The following is a 16210-nucleotide window of genomic DNA, read 5'->3' as shown; positions in this document are numbered from 1 at the left end:
TTTTTTTTGTAAAATGACAGGATTTAATTTATAAACACACATCCCAGATTATAGATTTTTTTTCTCTTCCTCCTCTCAGAAAGCAGTAATACTTACTTGTATTGGATGTACTCTTATTTTAATGTGTTACACTTTCCCGTCTTTGGTTCATCTGCTTAGTCTTTGGAACACTGGGTCTCTCTCAGATCTGGCTGCAAATTAAATCACCTGAGTGGCTTTTTTGTTTTTTTAATTGTGGTAAAATATACATGATAAAATTTACCGTAAGTCATTTTTTTTTTTTTTGCGGTACGCGGGCCTCTCACTGTTGTGGCCTCTCCCGTTGCGGAGCACAGGCTCCGGACGCACAGGCTCAGCAGCCATGGCTCACGGGCCCAGCCGCTCCGCGGCATGTGGGATCTTCCCGGACCAGGGCACGAACCCACGTCCCCTGCATGGGCAGGCGGACTGTCAACCACTGCGCCACCAGGGAAGCCCTACCGTAAGTCATTTTTAAGCACACAGTCCCTGGTGTTAAATACATTCATGTTGTTGTACAGCCATCACCGCCGTCCGTCTCAGGACCTTTTCATCTGCTGAAGCTGCAACTCTGCACCCATTATACTCTAACTGCCCATCCCTCCACTGCCTGCCCCTGACACCCACCATTCTACTCTGAGTCTATAAATTTGACTACTCATGCATACCTCATACTTACATAGCTCATGTGTGTGGAATCGTCCAATATCTGTCCTTTTGTGTCTGGCTTACTTCACTCAGTGTAATGTCCTTAAGGTTCATCCATGTTATAACACGTGTCAGAATTTCCTTTATTTTTAAGGCTAAGTAGCATTCTGTTGTCAGCGTACACTGCATTTCGTTTAGCCATTCATCCGTCCACGGACATTTAGGGTCCATGGTCCACCTTTTGACTGTGGATAAGGCTGCTGTGAACATGGGTGTACAGATATCTAGTCAAGTCCCTGCACTCAGTTCACTTGGTTATAGATTCAGAAGTGGAATTGCTGGATCACATGGTAATTCTAGTTTTAGGTTTTTGAGGAATCACCTGACTGTTCTCCACAGCAGCTGAACGGTTTTACATTCCCACCAGCAGTTCCCAAGAGTTCTGATTTCTCCACAATCTCAGTAACATTTGTTACTTTCTGTTTGTTGTTGTTGTTCGGTAATAGCCATCCTAATGGGCGTGAAGTGGTATCTCATTGTGCTTTTGACTTGCATTTTCCTAAGGACAAGTGATGTTGACCATCTTTTCATGTGTGTATCTTCTGAGTATTAATCCATTATCGGCTATATGCTTCGCCAGTATTTTCTCTCATCCCATGGGTTGCCTCTTTACTTTTTTTTTGGCCACGCTGAGCAGCTTGTGGGATCTTAGTTCCCCGACGAGGGATCGAACCCCCACCCTCGGCAGTGAAAGTGCGGAGTCCTAACCACTGGACCGCCAGGGAACTCCCTCTTTACTCCCTTAATAGTGCTCTCTGCTGCACGAAAGTTTTTAATTTTGATGAAGTTCAGCTTATCTGATTTTTTTGTGTGTTGCCTGTGCTTTTGATGTCATATCCAAGAAATTATTGCCAAATGCAATGTCTTGAAGATTTTCCCCTGTGTTTTCTTCTAAGAGTTTTACAGTCACAGCTGAGTAGCTTTTTTAAACTACTGAGACTCAGGTCTACTGAGAAAGGTTGTCTCTAATTTATTTTCTGGGATGAGACCCAAGCATAATCTTTTAAAACCCCCCACGTGATTGTCATGTGCTGCCAGAGCTGAGATTCTCTGGGTTAAAAGAAAAGGAAATAGAATTAACGAGTCTGAGCCCCTGCTCTGAGTTAGCAGGGGCTGCTCTTAGATCTTGCTGCCTGTTGTCTACCCATGAGCCATTGCATCTAAACATTAGGTCTCTCAAATACTTTGTGCTGTTACAAGACAAAAGACAAAGCTCTATCCCCTTGCTTTTTGCATTTTTATATCAAATTGAATGTTAAACCTAATATCTGCTACTCATGTGACTCAGATCTGCGTTCTAGATTCCCAGATAAGGCTGAGCCTATTCCATCATTCTCTTTTTCTCGTATGTAAATATTATGCATCAAGAAAAGAAAAAAAATTTAAAAAGAAAAAAGATATCATGCATCCTAACTAGTCTCATGAAAGGCTAGATGATCCTTATATTAAACATTAGATGGGCATATTTGGGTACTTGAATGACAATAGGAAATTCACTATTTTTTGCGAAAGTTCAAGCGAGCACATTTTTTTCTAGTTAAATTAACACTTGCCCAAGGAGAAAGTTAACTTTTTCCCTTCGTTTTGGTTTACTTCACACCCCCGCCAGAATTCTGGTTTGTAGTGCATTCACATTTTCTACCTCTAGAGGGAGTAACGACACTAGAGAATAATACAAGTCAAAAAGAAAACTGAAGGTTTCAAGCACATTATATTGGTATTGAATTTAGATCAAATTACAGTGGGAGATCACCTTTTCTTTTTGTAATAAAATGAAGACAACCTATCCATATGTAGGATTTTTTAAATGAGAGAAGAGGCGGTGCTCCAAGATTTAGACAGAGCAGAGGAGCAGAGGAGCGTTTAGAAGATCACAGCCACCTGAACTGACAAATGGGATGTTGGGTTCTAAAAGTTTACGAATCTCTGCTGTTTGAGACTCAGCCTACATTCTTCTCATAGAAATGCCTATAGAGAACAGTTAAGTTCCCATCCAGGGAGATCTGTACTCTGGATAACATTTATGTTTAGGGTAGTTAAGCTGACTGTGGAGTCAATACAAATATAAGTTATCTTATAATCTTTCCATATAAGTAACAAGTCTCATTGTTTTCAGGATCTAGTAAAATATTTTTCCAGGTCGCCTTTTTCCTCAGTCTCTTATTCCCTTCCTCTGTTTGGGGTTCATTCCAGGACATGTGTCCCTTGTTATGCAGACTCTCACTGTCAAACTCAGGCTCTTTGGAGGCAAGGTATATCTCACTCATTGAAATCACTGTAGATGGAGAGCGGGATTATTGTATATTTTCTGCTTGACGCCTGTATCTTGCTGTGTTTTCCTTCATTTCTTTCCTTTGACAGCCATAGATTTGCAGCCGGTACTAGCTTTGGGTTTACCATGCTTTCCAAACATGAGAATCTTCTCTTTTAAGTGGTAAATGTATACAATGTGGATAGAGGTTTGAGCAGAGTAGAATGCATAGTCTCCCCAAAGAAGCCACACGGCAACGATTGTCAGACACCGTGTTTGTATGAAAGCCCTGCGGGTGGAACGTCTAACAGGAGGTGTCCTGTCTCCCAGACAGACCTGGGAACAGAGAGAGGAGTGGCTCCTGGTCAGTTTGTTATAGTGCCTCCTAATCCTTGTTTTTTTTGTTTTTTGTTTTTTTCATCCTTATCTTTGTTTGATTTCGTAACTCTTAAAATGTGATGACTCAGAAAAGTGAGAGCCTTTGTACTTTTCAAGTCAAGTTAATTTAAGTTACTTTTCCTTATAACTTGTTCATACCAGTACAGAGGGCAGGGCAACACTCAGCATCATCCCTAAGGGCTGTGTTGAGAAAATTAGCCAGGGCCTTCCTGGCACCTGTCTAGTAGGCATGCTCCACCCTTCCATGACTTCCCCGATACGCTTCATAACAGGCCAGACCGCACCTATTTCATTGCCTGATAGAACAGGAAAATATTTACAAATTAACCCAACACTGTAGGTAAAACTTATCCTGCGATTATTTAAGTTGTATCTTTACGTGTAGAAATTGACATTAGATTTAATGCAGAGACATTTCTAGTCAGCAGAATTCTTGAGGCTCCCATCAGAGCCAACACACAGTGTCTAGGAAGTGTCACAGTCATCGCACTTCTAATGGTTTATTGTGAGATAGGGAGGGAGGGCTTATGTATAGGGAACATTTCTAAAACTTACCATATAAAAGAGTACAATTAGATGCATTTGAATAGTTAAAACTATTTATAGTTATGGAAACTATTAGGTAATTTTGTTATTTGGGGAAACACTTTAAATATAACAAAATTCGGTTCATTAGCATTTTTAGTGTTTGATTTTTGGCTGAATACAATAAAAGTTTACCACTAATTTCTTTGCAAATATTAGTTCTAAGCTATTATAGCAATCTGCTTATTCAATAAAAGGAAAATTGGGGCCTGACTAGTTTCTAAATATTAAGCTTGATAAGAAATTGGGTCAAATTGCTCTAAATGAAATTTCCATAGTAGAAATCTGGTCTGATGGCAGCACGTTCATGTAGCCAAAACTGTATCCATATGGAAAATGTGATAAAATCACCCCAACAGTTGGAGGTCCCTTAAACTCCAGGTGTGGACCCCAGAAGCAGGAGACGACAGAAAGAGGGCTGAGAGCTAGACTCCGCTTCTGGTACATGTGCGAGTAGTAACTCTGAAACTGCTTTCCCTGAAAATGCCCAGCCTTTAAAACTCAGGGCACTCATCCTACAGAACTACATTCATCCTGCAAAGGACTGTCCCCTGCATTTAGATGCAACATAGGAGCCTTGTCACAGTGGCACTCGTACTTAGAGTTTGCAGCGTGCCCTGCGCGTTCCACTGGATCCTCGTGACAGCTCTGCAGCGAGCAAGCCAGGTCGTCGGCCTGCCCGCACTGACGCGTGAACGAGGCACATGAGGCATTTGCTGGTCTCTCTCGTGGCGCAGTTAGTGCCTTCGTGTCTCCTGCTGACAAGGTCCTCGTTACCAGTCACAGAGTTGGCCACCATGAGAGCGGGAGCCGTGGACAGAAGTTGAGGTGACAAGAGAAGCGAAGGGCATCAGAATTTTTGCGGAATCGGTTGTTTCACTCCTGACTGGTGAGACGGACAACAGGGGGCCAACACTTCACCTCAGAATGAGAGCTTGCTGCCGACCTTTATCTGCCACGGGCATCCTCTTCTCTCTTCCAGCCACCAGCACCCAGGTTTCTAGACCAGCTCTGTTCTTAGTGAAATTCACTGCTGAATCCCATGTTGCAATTCAGGATACAGCTGTTCAGCTTGTAACGTTTATCAGCCAGCCTTTCCCTTGGAAAGTTTGCCGCTGGACAGTCAGAGCAGTATTATTCATTCTTGTACGGCATGTACATTCTGTTTCTTGGCGGGGGGGGCCTGTGAAGCTGGCCTCCTAAGGCTAATTGAGAAGGTTCAAATGCTTCTGAACCTAAGCTTATATTTCCTTCCCTCCTCCGGATAAGTTTTTCAATAAAGGATGCCACACACAGAGCTGTATACAAGTCCTGTGCTGTTAACCAGGGGCTTCCTTGTTCTCTAGTCTGTTGTGCTTTAGAGAACTTGTTGAATGTAAGAACAGTCTTCCTGTTTCCAGTACCTGTTCTGGTAACGGGTGAGGGACGAAGCTTAGTGAACTCTGGTTATTATATCCTTCTCCTGAGAGGTGCATGTAGGTGAGCTTTTGATGCCCAGGAGAATTTTTTTGACATGCCACCAGTGTGCTCCTGTTGACAGTGATGGCTTTTCAAAATCTTATTTGTCTTAATCAACAAATAAATATTTGAAGGAAGAGAGAAACAGAGAGGAAATAATGTCTGTGAGAACCTGAGGTAGCATTCGAATAAAAAATAAGATTTATTCACTTAAGCATAGAAATCTCCCTTCTATTTACCATGTGCAGAGATATGGAACTAATTTCAATAAATATGCATAAGTTTGAGTATTACCTGGTTTTCCATTGATAAAAAAATACTTTTATTTCCCAGAGAACTGTTCATCAGAAATATTTTTGCCCAACCTCTATTTTTGTGAAGTTATTAGTTGGATGTAACAAAAGAAACTTAAGGACAAAAGGGAATTGTGGGTGAGACACTTGTCTGTTAGACATTAGGTTTCTTTTTTTTTAATTCATGTTTATTGGAGTAGAGTTGATTTACAATGTTGTGTTAGTTTCAGGTGTACAGCAAAGGGAATCATATACATATATCCACTCTTCTTTAGATTCTTTTCCCATATAGGTCATTACAGAGTGAGCACTGAGTAGAGTTCCCTGTACTATACAGCAGTCATTAGGTTTCTAGTCAGAGCCAATATTTCAGATGCTTTTTGCTTATGTCACTGTAATTGACAGAGCTCTATAGGCCCCATAAAAAGTACTCTTCCTATTCACTTGGTGTAATTTGCTTCTAAGCAAGATTTTACATGTTACAGAAATAATCACTTCTCCAGTGTAGTAATAGGACATTTTTTTCAGTGTTCTAATTGGTCTGTATCTTTCTTATAATAAAGTATTTATTATATATTTTTCCATGAGGATCCAGTTTAGAAATTATTTTCTCTAATTCAGTTACCATATATTTTTACTTTAAATCAGTTTGCTTTTTTTAAAAAGTGCAATTTTGAATCTTTATTGAACTCTTAAATCTTCTACACGGTACCTTTTATTTCACTAGTTATCACCTGTATTGTGATCTTTACCCATTTCTCTTTTCCCCGTCCCCAAAGAACAGCCTTATTGCCTGACATGAAATCTAGTTGATGAGAGTTCATTCCTTAGTTCTAGTTCCAGCCCAAGCAAACTGTGATTTCTTTTGGTACATCTAGTATATTTAAGTACAATAGCAAAAATGTAGCGTGTCGTCCAGAGTTGCTGGCTTCCCTCCCTCCTTCCTCTTCCTCTCCCTCTCCTTCTCCTTTCCCCTTTCCTCTCTTTCTCTCTCTCTCTCTCTCTCAATTTATTAAACTTTAAGAAAGGGGAAGAAACCAGATGACATTTTGTCAGTTAAACCTGCTAGTGAAAAATAAAGAGAGCTGGAAATTGATGGCATTAAGTTTGCTTGAAACAAAATATTTAATGGCTTGAACTACATAATTTTTAGTCTTTCAACTCTAGAATTCTAACCTTGAAAATATATGTACTTGTGAAAATATTAGGAAAACGCAAAAAGGCTAAGGTTAGAAATTATTTTTAATTAGAACACTTGAAGTAACATATTAAGTTTGTTGTTTTTTTTAAGTTTCTTTCTAAACACTAGATAGGCATTTTCAATACTTGTTTTAATTGTCCATCATCTGAGTCTCCCGGCTAGAATGTACGATCCAGGAAGGCAACATTCTTTGGGTTTTTTTGTTGTTTTTGTTTTGTTTCGTTTTGTTTTGCTACACTCCACTGCCTAGAACCAAAACCCTTAAGCTATTTATTCAGTAGTTGTTGAATAAGATATTTTATTTTATATAATAATTTATAAATAACTATTTTATAATAGACCTCAAAAACTCCCACGTAAGACGTCTTCATTCCTTTTTCTATCCAAAGCACCCAAGTCCAGGCAACCCTACCTTCTCAGAGATTTGTTTTACTGTAATTCTATTTATGGCTTACAGGGTGCTCTTTTTACAGAGATGGGTAGTATTCCTGCTTTTTAGGTGTAGGAAGCCAAACCTGTCTTAACGGCTTTCTATACTGATGAGCAAATTATTGGTAGAACTGGTATGTAACTTTGCCTCTGATTGCTTTTCTCTGCCCTCCCTGTCCTGGCAGATTTTCGCTGCTGCTTCAGCTCTGCTGTGCTTCTCTTCACCCGACCTCTTCTCTCCTCCTTTCCTTCCTCTTCCTCTCTCCTTCCCTAACGCCACCCCCAGAGAAAACTTCTGCTTGCCAGTCTCACTTTCTTTAAATAAATCACTACTTAAAGGAATGGGAGAAATACTGCACTTAAGTTATATCTTAACTCATAGAAAAATTACTGTGAAACAATTATATTTTAAATATACTAGTCAAAACGCCTTTTATTGGTTAAAGACAGATTCTTCATTTTGCCCTTCCTTGTGAAAAATCAGACTGACATAAAGATATCAAAATAGAAAATAAAACACTTCTTCCTAAGAATTGCTGCTCTAGTTCTACTTGAATAATTATATGCCTCATTAGTAAACAGTGGGATGTATGTGAGCTGCTCATCCTTGTAACAGATACTGTGTTTCACTTCTGCTGTCATCTGTTCCTATTGGTGAAAACACAGCTGTCTCTTTTGCATCTCTTTGTGGGCCGGGTTGAAATTGACATTGTTACTGCCTTAGTGGGACAGCCTCTTTTTTTTTTCTTCTAGTGTGTAGTATAGAATGAGCTTTGCTTCTTCCCTGTTTCTGTATCTGTGACGTTTTTCTAAGAGGAAGTTGAAATGCTTTAAAATACATACTCATTGGTGATGTACAATAAATCTCACCTTCCACTCGATGCTGGTGGAGCGTGTGTAATACCACCGAGATTAGATCTCTCACCTCCAAACCAAACTAGACCAACAACACCTCTCTTTGCAAACTACGCAGCTACAGTTTTGGCTGTTACAGTGACATAATTACAGAGGTGGTGTCTCTGTCATTGGTGCCGGTCCCTGGTACCTGGGGAGCCCTCTCTCCAACACCCCGTGTCTTCAGTTCTCTGAGTCCCCGGGCTTCCATGCGTTCCCTTCCACTTCATCCTCACTGCTGCCCTGGCAAACTGGTCTCTGGTGATGTAATCATGGGCAAGGAGGGAGTATATTTGCTAGTAACAGACCTGAGAGGTTGGATGAAGAAATGTTGGACCAGAACAAAACTTTTCTAAGAACTTCGGGCAAAGCATTGCTAATTTGAAGCATCCTTTTGAGGTTAAGTCTGTGGGGGTGGAGAGGGACGGTGCTTTCAGCTTCCAAATAACCGTGTTAGTCGCCGTCTACGGTAGACCTCAAAAAGAATGATGTATTTAACCACAATAAAAACGGGGGAGTGGGAGACTTAGAACTACACACACACACAAAAGAGCAACAGGCGGAGGAGGTGCTACAAGCTGGGAGAACAGCACCAGAACCCGCCTAGAGAAGTAAAAGGTGGAGGTGGTGGAGGCTGGAGCTCCCATGAAAGTCGGGCGGGGTCTGTCTTGCTCTCTGATGTATTCCATTTTAATAAATAAACCTGGTATTTGGGAACGATATGTTGATTTTCCGTTCCTCTAAGTTCTGTCACTTCTGGCACTGGAGAGATTAGGTCTTATACAATGACATAGCACTGTGGTCATACCCGTAATGTCAAAAGTGTCTGAAACGAGTATTTCTGCCACCAAGTACTGCATTAATACCCACCTGGACAGTAACAGTGAACGTTTGGGATGCCTCCTTGTTTGAAAGACTTAAATAAAAAGCCAGAGCTGTATTATTTGATAAAGCATCTGAAGGAAAGATTTCTTTTGAAACCATGCTTATGTATGTGTGACTTTCTTCTGTTCCCTTTTTAGGTGGCGTCCTTGGCTGGGCCTGGAGGGCAAGTGGAAATAGAACAAAACTTTCTTAATAATAGATTGAAGACAATCACTGCTTATTTTGGGAAACTGATCCGCAGATCAGCCTCTGAATCATAAGTGAGGTGACCAAAAGATCATAGCGGTCAGAACACTATTCACTTGGAATTTCTTCTCTGTATTCACTGATACTTTGTACCCATAGTCAAATGGGTATTTGTACCCCAATACACTTTTTCCCCACGTTGATGCAGTACCATCCGGAATTTACTTTTAAACATCCATTTATTTTATAAAGTTAGTGTTTCTTAAGTTTCTATTGAAAAAAATGTGAAATATATTTTGTAATATAGAAGTTTATATTCTTTTTCTATTAAAATGGCAGTGAAAGGAAGAAGAATATGTGTTGCGTAACTGTTCATCCAAAAGGTGTGTTCAGTCATTTTTAAAGTAGGTCAGAATTCAGGGACAGGGGACTCTTTCGCCACAGGGGATCTGGGATCTTTATCTTGTAATAATATGGGCATATTAAGCATGGTTTTGGCTGGGATAGAGCTGGTGGATTGAAATAAACTGGAAATTTTCCAGTAAGTATTAGAAAAAAATAACTGTTAAATAAAAAACAACTTCGTTGGAGAATGGAGCAGTGCTAACTTTAGTCTCCTGAAACTTTACAAAGTTTGCCTGATTGCCCTGCAATACCGCAGCAATTGAACTGATCATTAAGGATGGAAGTTATTTCTTATTATTTAATTTGCAACATCAAAATCTGTCGATGTTCTACGTTTTTATACTTTTTCATCAGGTAGGATTAGTGTCTAACCCGTAAACTTGTCACCACTTTTTAAATAATGGCAGTGTTGGTCATTAACAGCTCTATATGTGGCCCTCAGCACTAGAATATGCTCACTTAGCCCCTTGGGGTGGGAGATGGAAGGGTAAAAGCAGATTTCCAAAATCACCAATTATTTTTTAGTTTTTGTCATTTAACTTTCATGCATATGCTTTTTTCCACAATACATTTTCTTGTATATTGTTAACATTAAAACTAATTTGTCTTCCTGAACATATGTGACCGTGTATAAGTAGAACAGGAAGCCTAACCAAGGTTAAAATATTCCTGCCCTCTAATGGCACAGATATAGCTGACTTGTAAAATGACTCATTTACAGATTAGTAGTGCTCAAAAGAACTTTATCTACTAAGCAACCCCCGTGTCCAAATAAAATCTTCCCGAGAAGCCAAATCCTGTTCTAGTCCAACTCGGTTTTATTTTCTTGTTAAATTATAAAACTTTTTAAAGACATTTTTATAAAAGTGAATATGTATTCCAACAGTTTAAATACAAAGTGAACACAGCACCCTCACCTTACCATCCGCCCCTGCCTTGAGCCCTTCCTCTCCATCCCCATCTCCCACACTTGCACTCCTTTTCCCAAAGGCAACCGCTATTGACACTTTGGTGTATATCCTTTAACACACTTCTCTGCAGTATAAGCTTGTGCATACACAGTGGGATGGGGTGGGATTGGATTATATTATTTTGGCATTTGAGTTTTGTTTTTAATTTAATGTCTTACAAATTTTTCCACATCAATACGTATACATCTTCTAACAATCACATAATATAAATCTATGAGAATTTCTTTAACCGTTACCCAACTCTGAACACTTACATTGTTCCCAGTTTTTGCAATTGCAGATAGTACTATGGTGTATATTTTTAAGTAGAGTAGATTCCTAGAAGTGGAGTTTTCAAGTCAAAGTTCATGCTTATTTTTTTCTTTAATGTATCATGTCAGGTTGTCCTCCAAAAATGTATATTCTCACTAGCTATGCATGAAAGGGGCCGGTTTTCCCCACAGCCTCAAAAACATATCATATTTTTTCACTTCTTACTGTTACCAATCTGAATAAACAATAAACTTATTTTAATTTGCATGTCCTTATTACGAGTAAGGTGTGAGCAATTTTTCATATATTACCCAAATTGCACGTGTTAGGCATCTCATGTTGTCACCAAATGAATAGCTAACTGCTACATCATTTTCTATCAAGTGAACTAACACTTCTCCATTAATTTGTTTTATGTCTTTCAATAAAACGTCATCATTTTAATTGTATAAATCTTACATTTTTTTGCCAAGTATTTCACACCTTTTGTCTGATTTTGAGTGGGGTCTTTTTTGTTGTTACATTTTCTAACAGGTGTATTGTATGTATGCAACAGTGCTTTTAGTTTCTTCCTTGCATGCAGTCACCTTACAGAACTCTTTTTAATGGTTCTAATAGCTTTTCAGTTACTTCACTTCGATTTTCTAAATAGGCAGTCGCGACATCTGCCTGAGTCGTTCTCTTTGCCAATGTGTATACCTCTTCATTCTTATTCTCTTCCTATTGCATTGGTTAGGACGCCAGGAATGTTATGATAATGGCATTTTTTTACTTGCTTTTTATCTTACAATGAAAGATTAGAAGCATTTCTTTTGAATGTTATTGCAGCTTGCATTAAAATTAAAGATGCTGCTTTTCTTTTCTAGAGTTTTTTGGTCATATTTAATCTAATAAAGTACTAAATTACTTCTGAAATTTCCAGTTATTCAACCATATCTGCATTTTATCTTTAAATCCTGCTCTATCATAAAGTATTATTTTAGCTCACTACTGGATTTCACTTGAAGAGTTTACTTTGTTTTGTCTTGTTTATGTTTGTCTTTTGTGCACCTTGCTTGGTTTTGGTGTCAGAGTTAGACTATTCAGGCAGAATGCTCTGGAAAGGGTTTTATTTTTTGTGTGTGCTAAATAACATTAATCTTTTCATTCGGGTTTTTAAAAAATGTCTTGATAAGTTTTTTTTTTTAACTTATAATTCCCTGGAAAACATCCATTTACTTAGATGTTGGTTCATGGTTTATTGATATAAAGTTAGTACATTTTCTCGTATTTGCTTTCATTCCTTTTTTTTCTTTCATGTTTATTTATTTGGTTGCATCGGGTCTCAGTTGTGGCAGGCGGGCTCCTTAGTTGCATTGCTTTCATTCTTTAACTTTTCATTTTTTAGTAATTACTGTCATAAAAAGGTTGAAAAACTAGCCCAAAAAATTTTCATACACTGTTCACTCTTCTTCCCAAATGTGAATATCTTATCTCAGACTCTTCATAAATGGACCCAGACAATTCTGGAGGAAATAGCAGAGGGATCTAAGGCAACATGAAATGCTCCCGTAGCCCTAGGGGTTAGGTCACATCCTAACCAGCCAGAGGCAAGCCTTTAGCCCGGCCAATGCTTCCCAACCTGCAGACAGTTGTCTGCTACCATGATGCTGCTGCCGCATCTGTGTCAGTATGTGCTGTTAGTTCTTTATTAACTCAGCTAATTTTTTAAAACAAAATTTATTTGAAAAAGAATTTCAAATACCGCCATAAATGAAAGATCACCATGCCTTTATGTATTAATATTTTCAAAGTTCATCCACTTACTTTCTAAATGCTACGTACCTGAGAAGCAGTGGAATGGATCGTGAGCGTAAGGACGACGAAGAGCCATTCCGTCCCTCGGGGAGCTGGCAAGTGTGACGTGGCCTGCTTGCTGTGCCGTGAAAGGCCGCCCTCTGGACAGCAGGGGGACACACAGGAGTTTTCCAGGTTAACCAGTTGGGACAAGACATTCCAAGAAAGGAAACAGCATCTAGAAGGCGCGAAGGCAAAAGAATGACGAGTATGTTTAGGCTTCGGCGAATGTCAGACTCCTGGAGAAGCTGCTGAAGAGTGAGCCAGCGTCCTGTGCCGAGCGAGGGCGCGCAGGCTGCTCTCCGAAAACAGCGCGGGCCTCGATTCTTGACACGCTGGGTACCAGCGACCGCAGCTTCCGAGCAGTGATGCATGTAAACGGCCTCTCAAGGAGCGGCAGCAACTGGAATGGTGCATGAAAACAACTAAGTTTCTGTCGGCGGCAGAGCACAGGCACTGCCAGAAGCGTGCTCTTGTGCGATGTTTGCCGTGCGCGTTCGCAGGCCGCCTCAGTGCGCTCCGTGGTCCCGGGCAGGAGGCTTCTCCCACAGGCAGTGATGTGCACCCGGGCCGTGAGTGAGGGCCGCGGGGAGAGGCAGACCTGAGAGGTGTAGGAAGCAGAGCCCGCAGGGCGTCACCGCTCACTCGCTCCTCCCGATGGGCGCTCAGCTCCCAGAGTCCCTGTAAGACACACCCGTCTTTTTTCTGCACCAGAGAAGTGGGTTAATTCCCCAGCTTTGAATGGGGAAGGCGTTCTGTGACCAAGCAAGGTGCCTAGTGGAAATGCTGGAGAATATCGGTGGGAATCATCTAGAGGCACATGTGGATAGATACATGCTCAGTAGAAATATACGAGCCACAAGTGTAACTGTAAACTTTCTAGCAGCCACGTTGAGAAGAAGAAACAAAAGCGGGGTGGGGTGGATTGGGAGATGGGGGTTGACATACTCGCACCACTATGTGTAAAACAGGTAACTAATGAGAACCTGCTGTAGAGCACAGGGAGCTTTACGCAGTGTCTGTGATGACCTCAATGGGGAGGAAATCCAGGGAAGAGGGGATATATGTATACATATAGCTGATTCACTTTGCTGCACAGTAGGAACGGACACAACATTATAAAGCGATTATACTCCAGGGCTTCCCCAGTGGCGCGGTGGTTAAGAATCCGCCTGCCAATGCAGGGGATGCGGGTTCGAGCCCTGGTCCGGGAAGATCCCACATGCCGTGGAGCAACTAAGCCCGTGCGCCACAACTACTGAGCCCGTGTGCCACAACTACTGAAGCCTGCACGCCTGGAGCCCGTGCTCCGCAACAAGAGAAGCTGCCGCAATGAGAAGCCCACACACCGCAACCAAGAGTAGCCCGCGCTGGCCGCAACTAGAGAAAGCCCATGCGCAGCAACGAAGACCCAACACAGCCAAAAATAAATTAATTTTTTTAAAAGCAATTATATTCCAAAAAAACCTAGATTACAAATTCCTCAAAAAACAAAAATAAATAAATAAAAGGTAGAAACAAACAGGTGAAGTTAACTTTAATAGTATGTTTAACTATATTGAAAATATTATTTGAACTTGTAAATGATATAAAAAATTAATGAGACAGTTTACCTTTTTTCTTACTAAGTTTTCAACATGCAGCGTGTATTTTAAACTTAGAGTACATCTCAGTCTGTACCAGCTACACTTCAAGCATTCGGTAGCCACGTGGCTGGTTGCTAGTGGCGCCTGCCTCAACAGTGCAGATCTAGATTTCTGGAGAACAAAAAGAACACTTCTTTCCCATTGTGAGGCTTCGGCAACTTATAATTCATTCTAAAATGCTTAGGAATTTATAGATTTCATCCTTAGGTGACAGGGAGCCAGAGGACTTTAAGCTGGAAAGTGAGATGACTAGACTTGCATTTGTCAGCACAGGACATGACACTGTGAAAGTCTTCCTCCTTCCAACTAGAAACACAGAGATCAGTCTTTTACAGTATTTCAGATAAGCAAGTACTCAGCAAGTCCTAAATTAACATTGTTCTTGTTTGATTGGCCCAACTGAAGTATATTCAAGACTTTTTTAATCCTTTAGATAATTAAGAATTATATAACTGAGATTAAAAATAGTAAATGTATGCACTGAAGGTTTTTGTTGTAACTGTGTCAGCCACTTGTTCCTGAGCCTAGACTGCCTGTGGATCTTGGATGAATTTGAATTCTTTCATGCCTGATAGCCTCTCCCTGGGAGGTAATGATTCCAAGAGACGTGGACCTGCATTCTGGGAAACCCCTTCTAAGGGACAGGAGAACCATTAACTCTGTTTTAAGACATATGCTTTCTTCATTCAAATTCATTTCTTTAAATGATTTTTCTAATAAATAAATAGAAAAAAAGCATCTGCACGTTAATTTACATGAGGAAATGCAAATAGTATGCAAACACAAAAAACAGATTTATTCCCTAATTATCATTTATTAAACAAATAAGAGTGCCAGGGACTGCTAGACTTTGGGGCTTCATAGCACCAATCAGTGCAGGCTTAAGATGACAGTTTACAGCTCATCAGTTAGCAGTTTAAAAATAGTAATAGCCAATGCTAGGCTGTGAGGATAAAATAGTTCCCTCATTCACTGGCTGTTCAACTTTAGCGCCTTCTGCAGAAGCAGGGGAATGGAATCTGAGGAACTCCAATCTGGGTCTTTTAAACCCAGAACCAACACTCAGTTCCTGAAGTGGAGTCAAGGGTCTCAAGTCAGCACTTGAATTAAAAATCCCTACACAAGTCAGTCCATGATAAGGGCAAGGTGGACTTGGAGTGTTTTAATTTAAGCTCTGCCTTGAAATTCCCTAAATTGCTCTGTGAAGTACAGTGTCCATGGCTTTGTGTCAATAACCCATGCGCTATCACAGAGGATATTATTAGTGGCTACCAACCTACCGGTCATTCCTAACGGGTCCTGAATTTCCCTGCCATGGTTTGTGTTGACGGCCCCTCGGCCCTGTTCTCAGGGTGGGCCCTGCATAGCCAGAGCTAATCAGTATAGTCCCATCTGCCCTGTCACAGCAACTGGATCAGAAGTGTACACACAATCTAAGTCACTTCAATCAGCAGGAACGTAGGGCTTGCTGTGTATCAGTGAGAAGATGTCAATAAATAAGAAGCTCTAGCCCTCGGGGTAGAGCAGCCATCTCACTGCCAGGGCTAAACCACGGCCAAGCATCTCTGGGCCCAGAGGCACCTGAAACCACATGGCCGATGAGCCCTACCTTAGTACTGAGTTAACTGCATCAGCTTTGTTTCCTTGCAACTGAAAGCATCCTAACACAGAGTGGCCGTCGAGACTTGATCCATGAGACTGTGCCTGTCGGCAGCGAAGACCAAAAAACAACTAGCTGGGGCGACTCTACTGCTTCTGCCGTCAGCTGGAAAGAGTCCAGAAAAACATGATTA

The 16210-nt window shown here is 40.7% G+C and overlaps 1 protein-coding gene across 1 annotated transcript in view; it reads left to right on the top strand.

Annotated features, from left to right (window-relative positions):
• TGS1 (trimethylguanosine synthase 1) overlaps positions 1–11435 on the top strand; it is a 37463-nt gene extending 26028 nt beyond the window's left edge. The window contains exon 13 of the mRNA XM_079902389.1: positions 9259–11435. Within this exon, the coding sequence (XP_079758515.1) occupies positions 9259–9381 (123 nt within the window). The 3' untranslated portion in view covers positions 9382–11435. The remainder of the gene's footprint in view (positions 1–9258) is intronic.
• The last annotated feature ends 4775 nt before the right edge of the window (positions 11436–16210 follow it).

The sequence above is a fragment of the Stenella coeruleoalba genome, assembly GCF_951394435.1.
Source record: "Stenella coeruleoalba genome assembly, chromosome: 17".
In the NCBI taxonomy this organism is placed as follows: domain Eukaryota; kingdom Metazoa; phylum Chordata; class Mammalia; order Artiodactyla; family Delphinidae; genus Stenella; species Stenella coeruleoalba.
The sequence above is the reverse complement of the archived record's forward strand: the minus strand, read 5'-3'. Positions and strand labels throughout refer to the sequence as shown.